The sequence below is a fragment of the Pyrus communis genome, chromosome 13 (genome assembly GCF_041283825.1).
Source record: "Pyrus communis isolate YQ-2024b chromosome 13, ASM4128382v1, whole genome shotgun sequence".
In the NCBI taxonomy this organism is placed as follows: domain Eukaryota; kingdom Viridiplantae; phylum Streptophyta; class Magnoliopsida; order Rosales; family Rosaceae; genus Pyrus; species Pyrus communis.
In genome coordinates this window covers 19,138,804-19,151,747 of record NC_142577.1, presented here as the reverse complement: position 1 = coordinate 19,151,747, position 12,944 = coordinate 19,138,804, and the positions used below count along the sequence as shown (strand labels likewise).

The 12,944-nt window shown below is 41.4% G+C and overlaps 1 protein-coding gene across 4 annotated transcripts; it reads left to right on the top strand.

Annotated features, from left to right (window-relative positions):
• Nucleotides 1–5,352: 5,352 nt before the first annotated feature.
• Nucleotides 5,353–12,240, top strand: LOC137736456 (protein TIME FOR COFFEE). 4 transcript variants are annotated; one of them, XM_068475721.2, is made up of 12 exons: nt 5,353–5,746; nt 5,851–6,309; nt 6,399–6,565; nt 6,656–6,974; nt 7,169–7,562; nt 7,672–7,732; nt 7,845–7,898; nt 7,988–8,252; nt 8,351–8,417; nt 8,537–8,603; nt 8,722–9,090; nt 9,187–12,240. In XM_068475721.2, exons 1-12 carry the CDS (start codon nt 5,650–5,652, stop codon nt 11,656–11,658), a joined length of 4,791 nt encoding a protein of 1,596 aa, XP_068331822.2. In that variant the 5' UTR covers nt 5,353–5,649; the 3' UTR covers nt 11,659–12,240. The 4 variants fall into 4 exon arrangements, with proteins under 4 accessions (XP_068331822.2, XP_068331821.2, XP_088539470.1 ...); XM_068475720.2 differs by having other exon boundaries at nt 8,534–8,603; XM_088683344.1 differs by lacking the exon at nt 7,845–7,898.
• The last annotated feature ends 704 nt before the right edge of the window (nt 12,241–12,944 follow it).

Below are 12,944 nucleotides of genomic sequence, written 5' to 3'. Positions count from 1 at the left end.
CTTTACGAAACAGAAGAGCAACTTGGTAATTTCACTGTGGTGGAAAGATATTTTGAAATTTTGCTTTTGGTCTTAATTGGCGTGCCTAAAGGGGCCTACCCCTTTTGGTTTTGTCCTCGGCCCAATCCCTCATCTCCCTATGAACTCACCATCTCTCACAGCTATATCTCTCTCTCCCTTTCATCTCGACTCTCTGTGCTCTTTCATCTCTGGCGACCAACGCCCACACACACATATACACACCGGCATGGTAACAACGACACACCTTTATCACCACCTTTTGACTACGATGACCACCTACCTCTGGCGTCAAGGCACTCCTGCATCAGTATCTTTGAGTCTTCTCGGTGTAGGACCCTTTCCTTTGTTCGTACATTTGTGTAATACTCATTCTTAAATGTTCTGGATTAATTGTATATTCTGAACACGTTCCACAATTGCATATTCACTATAGTTAAATTTACGAGTTTTTATTTATGTTCGTTCTTTCTTCATTGTTTTCATGCATGTTAGTATGGCTTCGTCACCTTCGGGTGTTGGCCAACACGTGCCTACCTTGGTGTTTGGAGGATTTCAGGGTCGAGTGTGTCATTTTCCATCTCTTAATTATTCTCTCCCAATCTTGTGAATCTACATTATCTAAATTTAATATATTACATGCTATATTAATTTATTCTAATTCTCTCAAATATGGAATCCTATTTTTTATAGGTGGTTTCATCATACTTTCTTCCATATAATCTATTCATGCTTGTTCATTATATTGTTAATTTGTTTGTCTCAAAAATTGTTGATCAGTTCTACATGTATATCATGGATTTTCTACTCCTGATGTACTACTTTCTTCTGCTGGATTACATTCTACTTTCAAGTTTAATAAATTATTATATTCTTTTGATCCTAAAATATGTTCTACTCATATTTCTAAAATTTTTTTTTTTTTTCATCTCTTCATCTGAAATTCTATGTAGTCCTAAATCACATGTCTTATATTTTTCTAAGTATTGTTTTTCATCTAAATGATAAATATCTTCTATAAGTTTATCTATAATATGATCAAAATTTTGCTCAACTAAATTAACATCTCAATTATCAAAAGCCATGTGAATACTCTCATTTTCAATCTCACTCTCATCATCTTCTATATTTTCTAATTGTTTATAATTACTAAATCTAATTGTTGCTTCTCCTATATTAGTTTCATATATTTGTACCCTATCTGGCTGTCTATTTCTCGTTACTTAAGTTAGGTAATGTCGATTGAGTTTCTTCTGAAAATTTATTATATATGAGTTTTGCTTTTCTTATATTTACATGTTTACTACCAAATGTTTGAACTAAAATTTGAAATTCTAAATTAAACTTATGATTATATTTATCAGACACTTTTTCAATATATATTAAAAATTAAACTAATACAAAATTTTTTATATTCTCCTTTCATATTATAAATTTTTGTTCTTATGCTCACTTTAATATATTTACTAAATTTATTAATCGTCATAACATAATTAGGAATACAACCTATGACTGCTAAATTTGAACTCAAGTCTACTTCAGCTGTTGCTATTACTGCTTATTGGTGATTATACCATCTATCATCATATATGTATACTAATGTTTTTGTGCCTATTTGTGCTCTAGTTAATCATGCTATTCCAATCAAATTGTTCCCATATGAATTTGACTATAATGTGATTTTCTCACGTGAGTAACTACTTTTTTACTAAGTAAATTAAGTGTAACTTCTTTATTAATACAACTAACTTCATGTTGACTGATGCTACTTACAACTCTACTTCTATTTTCAAATAAACCTAGTTGATACAAATTATATTTATTTCTCTGTGTTCTCTCAAAACATCTTCTAATAATTCTTGTGCTCCTTCTTCGTTTGGATAAATATCTTCAGCTCTAATTATTTCTTTTCATTTTCTTCTAAAGAGTTCCATTTTTTGTTATCAAAAGGATTTATCTTAGGTCTTCTAATATGATTATTTGTACTTAAAATTAAATTTTCTAATTTTTCTAACAAAGATGGTGGAAGTGATGAAGATGCGTTATGTAAAACTTGATTTAGTTTTGCTATTTGTTCTTCAACTTGGTCTAATTTTTCAGCTAAACTCAAAATAGTTGAATAATTAAATTATTTTGTCTAATAGGGATATTACTACTAGCTACCAGTGTTGAAAAATCTGTTAAACCTACTGGTTCTTTATCTAACTTACTAATTTCTTTCAAAACTTGAATATATTTTCTATTAGTTCTAGAATCGGTCATTAAACTAATAATCTATCTATTTTATAATGTAACTTATCTACTTGTTCACTCAACTTTTTTTGCACTAATCCAATTTTTTGAACTTCTAATTTTAATTGTTCAACTATTTTTAGTGATCTAAGATCTACTTGCTTAGGCTTACTATCTATAAGGTCAATAAGCTCTTTTATCTCTCTTTTCATTGGAAACCTTTGAATATTTTTATTATTATCTTCTAACTGAGATGTAATATAATCTAAATTTTGTCTAATTGTTTTTATGGATTTTTTTTGAAAATGCTCTAACAACTAGTTTAACAAATAATTATGCTTATTATTTTCTAATTTTATATTTTCTGCTTGACTAATAATAAGATCTACAATACTATTGACTTGTGGATTTTCTTCACCATGCAACATATGATTATGTTTTCTTAAAGGAAAATAACAAACTAAACTATTTTGATCTAGAGTGATTTTCCTTTTTTAAGGTTCGCTAATTTCTAAATTAAGATAATCTATCATAAATTACAGTCTACATTTCTCTAAAGTTACGGCTAATTGGTTTTTTTAGAAACTCTCTTTCTTATCTCAGGGTCTCTAAAGTTTGATATGTTGCTCTTTTTGCTTCTAAAACTCTATGCTGCACTTATGTGTTATTATATTTATTAATAAATGAAGAGTGTTCAATATAATCAAGATAAAACTTCTGCTTCTTCAAAAATTTTTTTCTACCCCACCCATTTACCCACCTCGTTCATCAAACCTAGGACCTATACCACCCCACCCCTTTCCCCACACCCTCACCACCATTAGGCTAGCCCTAGTGGCTTCTGCTTCTTTAAAGTTTTGCTAATTCTTTTTTAAATATATGCTAATCTTCTCTTTATGCTAGTTATAACTAGGTGTCTAGGACAATAATTACCTAGTGGATGTGGTTGACAGGGTCTACAAAGACAATAATATTTAGTGTACATACAAAATAAAACAAGTGTGTGCTAGCAGTTGTGTTAATGACTTCCTTCCTCAAAGTACTTTACTATTATAATTACACTATTAAAATGCTAAATTTGGTTCTGATACCAAATTCGTAAAGCAAAAGACTTGGATAAATAGTCGGATGGTTATTATAACAACTATACATAAATCCTTGCACATGGAACTCGATATGTTTCAACATGACGACCAATCACAATGCAGCTGAACTCAGATGTACCTTGGTTAATATCCAGTTATTTGTATGGTAAGCATTCAACTGTAACAAAGTTCTTGAACAAAGTATAATCATCAATTTAACAGGTTAATAATATAACTACAATAATATTTTCTTATTGTGACGCAACTTATGTTTGTGTGATTTATGTGTGCTTTGGTGTGGTTGATGGCTAGGGTTTTACGTAAACAGCCATAAACAATGCCACGTAGGAAAATGACGTAGCACGTTTCTCGGACACGTGGCACACCTTCTGGACTTCACGATAGCGAGGGAACGAAAAGCCAGAGCCCCCGCAAAGCGACAAAAGCTGGAGAAGGGGATCCATTGTGGTGGGTCAACCCTTTCCGGCGGGGCCAAGTCTGACGTGGCCACACTTTGTCCCTCAAATTATACTTCATTTGAGTTTTTGTGGAGCATTAATTAACCCACCTAGCTGTGTTCTACGACTTTAAACGGCCACTTGAAACGAATGTGACAGCCAGGTGGGGATATCGGAAGGCCTCCGAGCAAAAAGATATTTACTATCTTGTGAGCGTAGAAAAGTAGCTAATAGCGAGATCCGAGGCGACAAATCAGCAGATTAAAGGTAACGTGTCAAAATAATATAGGGACACGTATAGAAAACGACTCTGCCACGAGTGAAAAGCTGTATCTGGGTAATTGAATGTGAACTCGGCCATAGGCGCGTGGAGTCAGAGCCGGAAAAGAGCAGTTTTTATCCACCTTTTATTTATATATTTTTATTTTTTTATGTAAAATTTGACCGAGCGAAAAACAGGGGAAAAATATTTTAATATTATTCTACATTTTAATGGTGGAGCCAGTACACGTCACACTAGGCTGCCATATCCCACAAACGTGACAATAGCCCAACGCGAGGAAATAATTTCTAGATCGGCAGCGAACGTGGGACCCACACTTCTCGGAAGTTCCGTGACCGTGACCCGAGTTTCCTTCCCTCGCTCCTGCTTCTGTATCAACCGTCGGATGGCTGGATCGTACGGTCCAAATGAGGTGCACTGATCGGCACGCACGAGCTCTTTTAGTTCGGTGACAGCTAGGACGAATCTGGGTTTTGAGTTTCTTTATTAATTAACATATCGCCACGTATGAAAGCGATCCGACGGCGAGGAAACTTTGCGTTACCGGTAACGGCGACATCTGGACCGTGGAATGCCCATCTGGCTCCATTCAGGGGGGGCGACTGTTGTCAATTTGCGGAAATTGTTTTAGATTTTTGCCATCATTCGGTATTAATTAAACAAAAATATACAGAAAGGGAGAAAAAATGGAAAAACAAAAAACGTGGGATCGGAAATGATGAATTTGACCGGTTGGAACCATACCATCTGCGGTCATGCGGATTCCTTTTGATTGTCACGTTGCTTTTACCGAGGTCTCTGTGACCGGGAATAACCGGTTAACGACGTCGCTTAGGATAATTTCTTGGTTTTATTTTTTATTTTGTTTAATATTTACCCTGATTGTGGATTCGTGGGCAACAGTGCTCTTTGTTTTTATAGGGGAATAAAATAATTAAAAGACATTATCTTATCGATATTCATTAATTATCGGTATTTATTGATTTGTTTAATGATTTTTATATTATAAAAGTACGTGGTGAGAAAACATGGAAGCTTGGGTAGGAAGAAAAATAAAAATGCTGACACGTGGCTGTACAGACCGAAAAAGTGGGGGCAGGGTATGGACGGCGAGGATTTTGCCATGTCGGTGAGGGTTAAATGAACCGCAGGATGTGTCTCGGAATGTAGGGCTGAGATAGGACGATGCGATGCAGCAGGTGAATCGTGGCCGTCAACGAGGCTTTGGAGTGGTTTCGCTCGGAGTGAAATACCTAAAAAGAGGATGAGACAGACTGATAGAGAGCATAAAAAGAAGAGAGAGTTGGAAATAGAGAGAGAGAAAGAGAGAGGGGAAAGGGGGCTAGAGAGAGAGAGAGAGTGAGAGGTGGAGAAGATGTGCAAAGCTTGAGATATTTGGGTGTGGGAATAGCTTTGTGAGAGAGGAGATCGTTGTCGGGGTTGGGAGCTCGGAGCATGCAAATCCGGTGGGTTTGACTAAATTATCCGGCGAATTATGATGGATTTCCGGTGATGAGAGATGGGATTAGAGTCCTGTGTGTAGCTGATTTGTTGGTAGGTAGTTTTATTAGATATGGATAGGAATAGAGATGCGAGAAGGTCAGCTACGGCGGCCCCAAATGGCCTGTCACGGCGGAGACACAGAAGTAGCAGCCTCAGAGACTCTCCAGGTGCGGCCTCCTAACAGATCTAAGCCCTTTTAACAATACCCAGCTGCTGGTTTTTCGATTCGTTTTGATGGTTGTTTTGGTTTTCGATTTTTTGGTTTTTGCAGAGGACGATGGTCCGGTGGAGTTACCAGAGACGTCGAGGCTCAGAGATCGGAAGAAGGATCGAGATCGGGATCGAGAGAGGGACCGAGACCGGGACCGGGACCGAGACCGAGACCGCGATAGGGATCGGTTGAGCCGGAGCAAGAGGCGGAGAGGCGATAGGTTGATGCACGGAAGCAATAGAGAAGACGGCGGCGACGATAGTTCCGAGGAGAGTGTAAACGACGAAGACGAGGACGAAGACGAGGGAGGTGTGGTCGGCGGCGGTGGGTCGTCAATTCGGATGCTTCCGCCGAACCACCCATCGTCAACGGCATCTCTATCGTCGTCGATGTTAAATCACCGGAAGAGCTTCTCGCCGGTTCATAATCTTAATAGCAACAAGCATTTCAGGCCGCTCACGACTTTGAAGGTCACCGACGAGATGATTGGCGTTTCGGTGCCCCGAAAAGCACGGTCAGGTAGAGCAGAAATCAAGTGATTCAATGGAAAAAAGCTGGTTGTGTGAATATTATGGATTCCGGGATTCTGAATATTTTTTTTTTTTCAGCGTCGACGAAGAGGTCTAACGAATGGCCTTCAAGTTGCGGTGTTGTTGGAGACCAAATTCACCGCCAGGCTTCAACATCGCCTGTTCGGCCAAGCGCGTCGCTGATGGCTGGCCCGGCTCCGACTTCGCCTTCTTCTTCTCACGCCTCGGTTGTCCGGAAGAGGCTGGTTGGCCTTCAAATCCATCAAATTCAATTCATTTCTCTGCTTTTTTGCTTGTTTTCATTTCTAACATTTAGTGACTTTTTTTTGTTGCAGAAGCCAAACGGACCCAAACTTCGGCCGCCGAAGATATCGTCGTCGACCAAGACGGCGTCGTCCAATCAGGATGAGATAGAAAGAGAGATCGCGGCGGTGTTGTACGGGATGAATAGGCAGCCGCAGGGGCCGACGAAGCAAGAAGTTACCACCACCGATTCGATTAAGTTCGAATCCAGAGAAGCCAACAACAAATCTACCAGCGACGCCAAATCAAGAGTTTCGTCGCCGATCTCGAACTCGCCGTGTGTGGTTCCTCAGTTGACGTCGCCTTTCCCTCAGAATTCTGGCTCCTCTTTCACTTCCATGTCCGCCGTCGGTGGGTATTATAAGCTCACGGAGCTCTCGGTTTTGTTCATTTCTTTTTGGGTACCCCAAATGCTCCGTTTGGTTGCTGAGAGACTGAGAAAAAGGGATTGAATCGCTTGGTTTTTCGGTGAGCAAACAGAGTTGGGTTCTTTGTGTTTTTATCGTGACTGATGGAAATTTGGTGTCTTTGGTTCGAATCCGCAGCACCCAAGAGGAAAAGACCGCGACCCGTGAAGTATGACGACGAGAACCCGGCAGTTCAAAACAGTCCCATTTCTTCTACGGCCAAAGTGGTGGCTGATCAGCCTGCTGAGGTTGAGACTTCCGGTCCGAATTTGGAAAAAAACCCAGGATCTGCAGCTGAAAATGGTGGGTCTTCGTATGATTTGCCCCACTCTCAAGCTGTTCCGGCATCGCAGGAGGCTCAGCCGGAGTCAATTAGGCCGGAGAGCAACGCGGTGTCAAAGTCAAGGCCAGCGAACGATGAATCGGAGAGTCGAAATGTTAAAACGAGCAAGGAGGAACCTCGATATCCCGAGAAGGAACCTACTGGCCTCAGATTGGATGATAAATGTGAAGAAATCACACTGACCAAACCGTGAGCATCAACGATTGATTCTTTTTTAACACTTCATTTTTTTCGATTTCTTCGATTTTTTATTTTTTTATTTTCTAATTTTCTGTTCGTTCATGGGTTTTTTTTCCAGGAATTCAATAATCCCAGAGGTTGAAAACCACCGAGAAGAAAAGTTCCAGATAGATCTGATGGTGAGCTTCATCAATTTTTCATTTATTTTTCCTTCATATTTTCCCCTTTTTAAAGGATAAATTAGTAATATTGAATTTTTTTTGGGTTGTTGATGCCTATATAAAAATATAGGCTCCTCCAGAAAGGGATGGTGAAGTTGATTTTATCTCCGTAGATGCAGAAACGGTGAGTGGGGACCACCTCTTCCATATGCATCTTATGGGTTTTGGTTTTTGAACGTTCTTTAATTAATGTGTGTCACTTTGGGTTAGCAGGAATTAAAAGCTGTAAGCAGAGAAGATGACAGCAAAGCTCTGAAAATTGGCAATAATGAAGAAGTGCAGCCTACAAATTTGGAAACTGAGAAGCCAAAAGCAGCCGTGGAAGAAGCAGAAGCAGCTGATTTGAAAAAGCAGACTTCTTTCATTGTTGGTGGGAAAGAAAGGAATTTTGATCTGCAGCTTGATTTGGAGAAGACTGATAGTATTAGTGGAAATAAGCTGCCCCAAAATGGCGCTAAGCATAACAATGAGAAAACTGGTAATTTAGTCTCTCTCTCTCTCTCTCTCTCTCTCTCTCTCTCTCTCTACCTCTCATTTGGGTTGCTCATATAGTGATTTGGTCTTCTGATTCTTCAGTGCAATCGGGCTCTGTACCTTTGCCGATGTCTGTGGCCGGTTGGCCGGGCGGGCTTCCTCCAATGGGGTATGCTTCTGTTATTTTGTTATATGTTCTTTTGCCATTTTTTTTTCTTGTTATTGGCCTTGTTCATTGGTTTTAAAATAATACTTATTTTGGGGAAATGGATGTGTTCTCATCAGCAGATATATGGCGCCTTTACAAGGAGTTGTATCCATGGATGGGAGCACCGTTTCTTCAGCTCCGATGCAAGTATGTAATTTTTGGTCATTTTATGAACTTGTAATTTTTTTTGTTGTTGCTCCCCTTGAAACTATGTGGAGCTCTGTGTTGTGTTTTTGTTTTCTAATGGAATTTTCAACTGGTGCAGCCGCCACATTTGCTTTCTAATCAACCTCGGCCAAAGAGGTGTGCAACCCATTGCTACATTGCGAGGAATATATTCTATCACCAGCAAATGTCAAGGATGAATCCTTTCTGGCCGGTAGCAGCTGGTTCGGGATCTCTGTATGGGGGAGCCAAGCACAGCAATCCCAATGTATTACCTCCAGAATTGCTTGGCAATATTCCAGGTAGAGGGGTGAATCCTGCACAGGACAAGGGTCAGGGGATTTCTATGTTTCCTGCTCAATCTGCGAAGGACAAAACTTCACAAGCAGCAAACCTTGTGGATGCTGCGCAGAGAAAGCCAATTGTGCTCCAGCAAGGTCTACCTCCCGGGGCACCTAGTAATATCTTGGTACGTTCCTCGTTTTGATACTATTTGTTGCATTTGTTGAATGGTATTGTCACGGGGGTTTGAATATTGATACGTTTTCTTTATTGAAAATTTCAGCATGGTCCTGCTTTCATTTTCCCATTGAGCCAGCAGCAGGCAGCTGCTGCTGTTCGACCAGGGTCTGTGAAGTCTCTTAATGCTGCTGGTGCGGCTTTGTCCGGTGCACCTACCTCCTCTTCATTGAGTGCAACAGCTGCCACCGCTGCTGCAGCTCCAGCAATGAGTTTCAACTACCCAAATATGGCTGGAAATGAACCCCAGTATTTGGCAATTTTGCAGAACAACGCATATCCATTTCCAATGCCGCCTCATGTAGGTGCACAGCCAGCCTACAGAGGACCCCATGCTCAAGCAATGCCTTATTTTAACGGGTCTTTCTATTCTTCTCAAATGCTCCATCCTTCTCAACTACAACAGCAGCAGCAGCAACAACCACCGCCGTCTCAATCACATCAAAGTCAACAAGGTCATCCAAACACTACTATTTCAAGTGGTTCTTCGTCGTCCCAGAAGCATTTGCAAAATCAGCAGCAAAGACCACATCCAAGTGTTGTCAATGGCAGCAGCGGGAGCTTGCAAAGCTTTCCTGCTTCAAAAAACCAACCTTCGCAAGCAATACAGCCGCAGCAGCAGCAACCACAGAACCTGCATGCTTCACGTCAACTTGAACCTGAAATGGGTGGCGAAGACAGCCCGTCAACTGCTGATAGTCGTGGCTCTCGTGCGAACATGAGTATTTATGGTCAGAATTTTGCAATGCCAATGCACCCGCCAAACTTTGCTTTGATGACACCTTCAATTGGAAGTGTCAGTGGTGCAACAGGTGCAAGTGGTAGTGAAAAGAAGCAGCAGCAGCAGCTACAGGGTTCAAAGGCTGGGGTTGAAGCATCCCAAACTTTCGCCATGTCTTTTGCTTCCTTAAATGGTGCTACCGCTGCTCCTGGCATTGACCTAACATCGATGAATCATGCATTTCTCCAGAGCTTGCCAGATGTTACTAGGCACAACTATCATCAGTACATGGCTGCGCCTGCACAACAGAAGAAGAATTATCGTGTTCCAGAAGAAGGGAAAACCGGAGGAGGCGATTCCTCTAATGTGGAAGAGGAAAGAAAGGTCATGGTGGGGAAAGCTTCATCAACTGTTGGACACTCCATTGCTTTTTCCAGGCCAGATATCACTGATACATCTGGTTCTACAATGCCGGGCAACAATGTGATTGATAGTTCAGCAAGAGCTGTTAACCTCACCTCTACTCCTGTCCGATCGTCCAGTTCTGCTATGCCAGCTGCTGTCATCCCTGCAAATGCACCGGCACCCCAGCAACAAATGCGGAATCACCAGCAACAGCAGCAGATGAATCAGCTTCATAAGCAGCAATTTTCTGCGGCTGTAGCTCGAAACAAAACGCCAACGACGAGTAATGGCAGCGTGTACTCTGATCACCTCCCTTCAACCTCTTCTATGGCTGCGAAATTTCCTAATGCTCTATCTTCATTCCCCCAAAACCTTGTCCAAAGCAGCACCAGTCCAGCTCAATCTCCACAGTGGAAGAACTCTGCGAGGACAACCACTTCCCAAGTTCCTTCATCATCTCTGGCCTCGCCAACCTCATCGTCCCTCAAAAACCTCCCTCAGAAGCACGGGCGGACACAACAAAGCCACACGCAGATTTCATTTGCTGCCAGCACGAAGGCTTCAACCCAATCTCAAGGGTTACAGCCTGCCAGTAGCAATCAGTCTCCATCTCCTCCGGTAATGGTCGGTTCGCCCACAACCACAACCTCATCAATGGCGAAGAGTGCTGGTGGAAGCCCCAGGACAACTAGTTCGACTTCCACAGGAAATAAAGCTGGCCAAGTATCGTCTTTGTCATCTCAGCAGGCCAAGAACTCACCAACAGTGCCCAGTCAGAAGTCGTCTCCTGTTGGCGGGAGGAATGTCCCTTCGATTCTAGGCCACGCCCATGTTACGTCTTCGAGTGCTGGTACTAAGCCACAATTGCATCAGCAGCATCAGCAGCATCAGCAACAACATCAACATCAGCACCAACACCCGCAACAACAGCACCAGCAACAACAGTTATCTAAGCAATTGCTTCAGCAAGCGCAGTTGTTCTTCTCTAATACCTACATGCAGCCCCAAGCTTCACATTCCAATAGTAACACCTCTACTCAATCTCCTTCAAGTGGGTATTACCATGGTCCAAGACGCCGACCCGAGCAACAGCAGCAGTCACAAGGCTCATCTGGGACTTCCTCGAGTGGGATGTTGTCACTCTGCCCTCCCGTTTCACATTCTAATATGAGCACCAATGATCCTGCAAAGGCGGCAGCTGTTGCAGCTACCAACAACATGAAGGGCGGTAACTTATCCTCTCAGGCTCTTATGCGTGCTCAGTTTGCTGCAGCACAATCCTCCGGGCCACTCCAGCTTGTACCTGCAGGCTTCACTTATGTACATGCTGCTGTTCCTACTGCGGTCCAGGTAAAACCGGCTGAACAGAAGAAACAACCCGCGGGTGAGTAGAACAGTTATCCCTCGGCGCAACATTGCAACCCCCATAAAATCGACAGATGAAAGACTGGAAAGGGAAGCTGAAATCAGTTTTGGTGGGCGGGGATTGTGTACTAATGAAGGGAAAGCTTGATTCTTGCCCAAGGAAACGAGAATTTGCATACTCCCTCTGGCAGCCTAAGAAGAAGTGGAAGAAGAAGCAAGCACAAGACACCGGGAAGGTCTAGGTGGAATACGGAATTTGAACCCACAATTTTGGGATGAAAGTTTAACAGGTGGGGGTAAAATTGTCCTATTGAAAAGAGTAGTTTTTGTGTCTACAATCTGACAGGGTTGATGGTGAAAGTCTAATTAAATTTGATTGGTTTGATGAGAGGATAGGATGGGAAATTGCAGGAAAAGTTGGGATCTTTTGTTGGGTCAGAAAGAGGGAGAACGGCAAAGGAGGATGTAACAGAGGTGTTCTATTTTTCCTTTCTTTTTGGGAGGTTTAAATTTCCAGAAAGGGCTGTAGAACTTTTGACATATTTTATATGAAAGAGGGGGTGTAATGTGCATGTCTTAGTGCATATAATGGTAAAAGCCTTTTGGGAATTTTTTTTTTTTTTTTTTTTCTTGGTTTTTGTTTTTATAATTAAATTGTGTCACAAGATGGTGTTTTTGTTCACTTGGCCTTTTGTGCCCTAATTTTGTATGGTTCGCTTTACCTTTATTCCTTATATTGTCTGTACGTATAATATGGTGCTGGCAGAAGCTTTGAGGAGGAGATTGTGGGTCTTGATGTTTGGTGATAAAAGTATGACAGATGATTGTGCTCACGTGTGATGTGAAGGGGATAAATAAACAAACAACACTACAATTTGGCTTCCTGCATCTTTTTGCAAACTATTTCTCTAAATTACAATCTTATATATACTAGTGTCTGAACAGAAGAAATTCAAATTGTATCAGTCTGTAATTTGTCGGTAATTAGATCTGTTTGCAAAGCGGAATGATTGGAATGAGATTCAAATGGTGCAAGCACCATTTAGGGATTATATGGTGGGGCCCAAAGTGACTCCCACTCATTGTGGTGTTTTCCCAAATGGTTAAGACAACCACTAGCCTTGTAGCCTTTGACAATGGTTGGTTGTTGTTGAAAAGGGCGCGCCTCTTTATCGTCATCATCTTCTTACACGTGGCTGATGTCATACCAGTCCTAATCTTGTATTTAATTAAGTGATTGCTGGTGAGATTAAGCATCTATCTCTCCATCCACCCGGCTCGTCGAGGACCAGGAGATTTGCATTTGACTTTCC

Coding starts and splice junctions, on each gene's coding strand:
- LOC137736456 (XM_068475720.2), top strand. CDS start 5,650: ATGGATAGGAATAGAGATGCGAGAAGGTCAGCTACGGCGGCCCCAAAT. Junction 7,733..7,844: donor AGTTCCAGATAGATCTGATG/GTGAGCTTCATC, acceptor ATAAAAATATAG/GCTCCTCCAGAAAGGGATGG. Junction 8,418..8,533: donor GGCGGGCTTCCTCCAATGGG/GTATGCTTCTGT, acceptor TGTTCTCATCAG/CAGATATATGGCGCCTTTAC.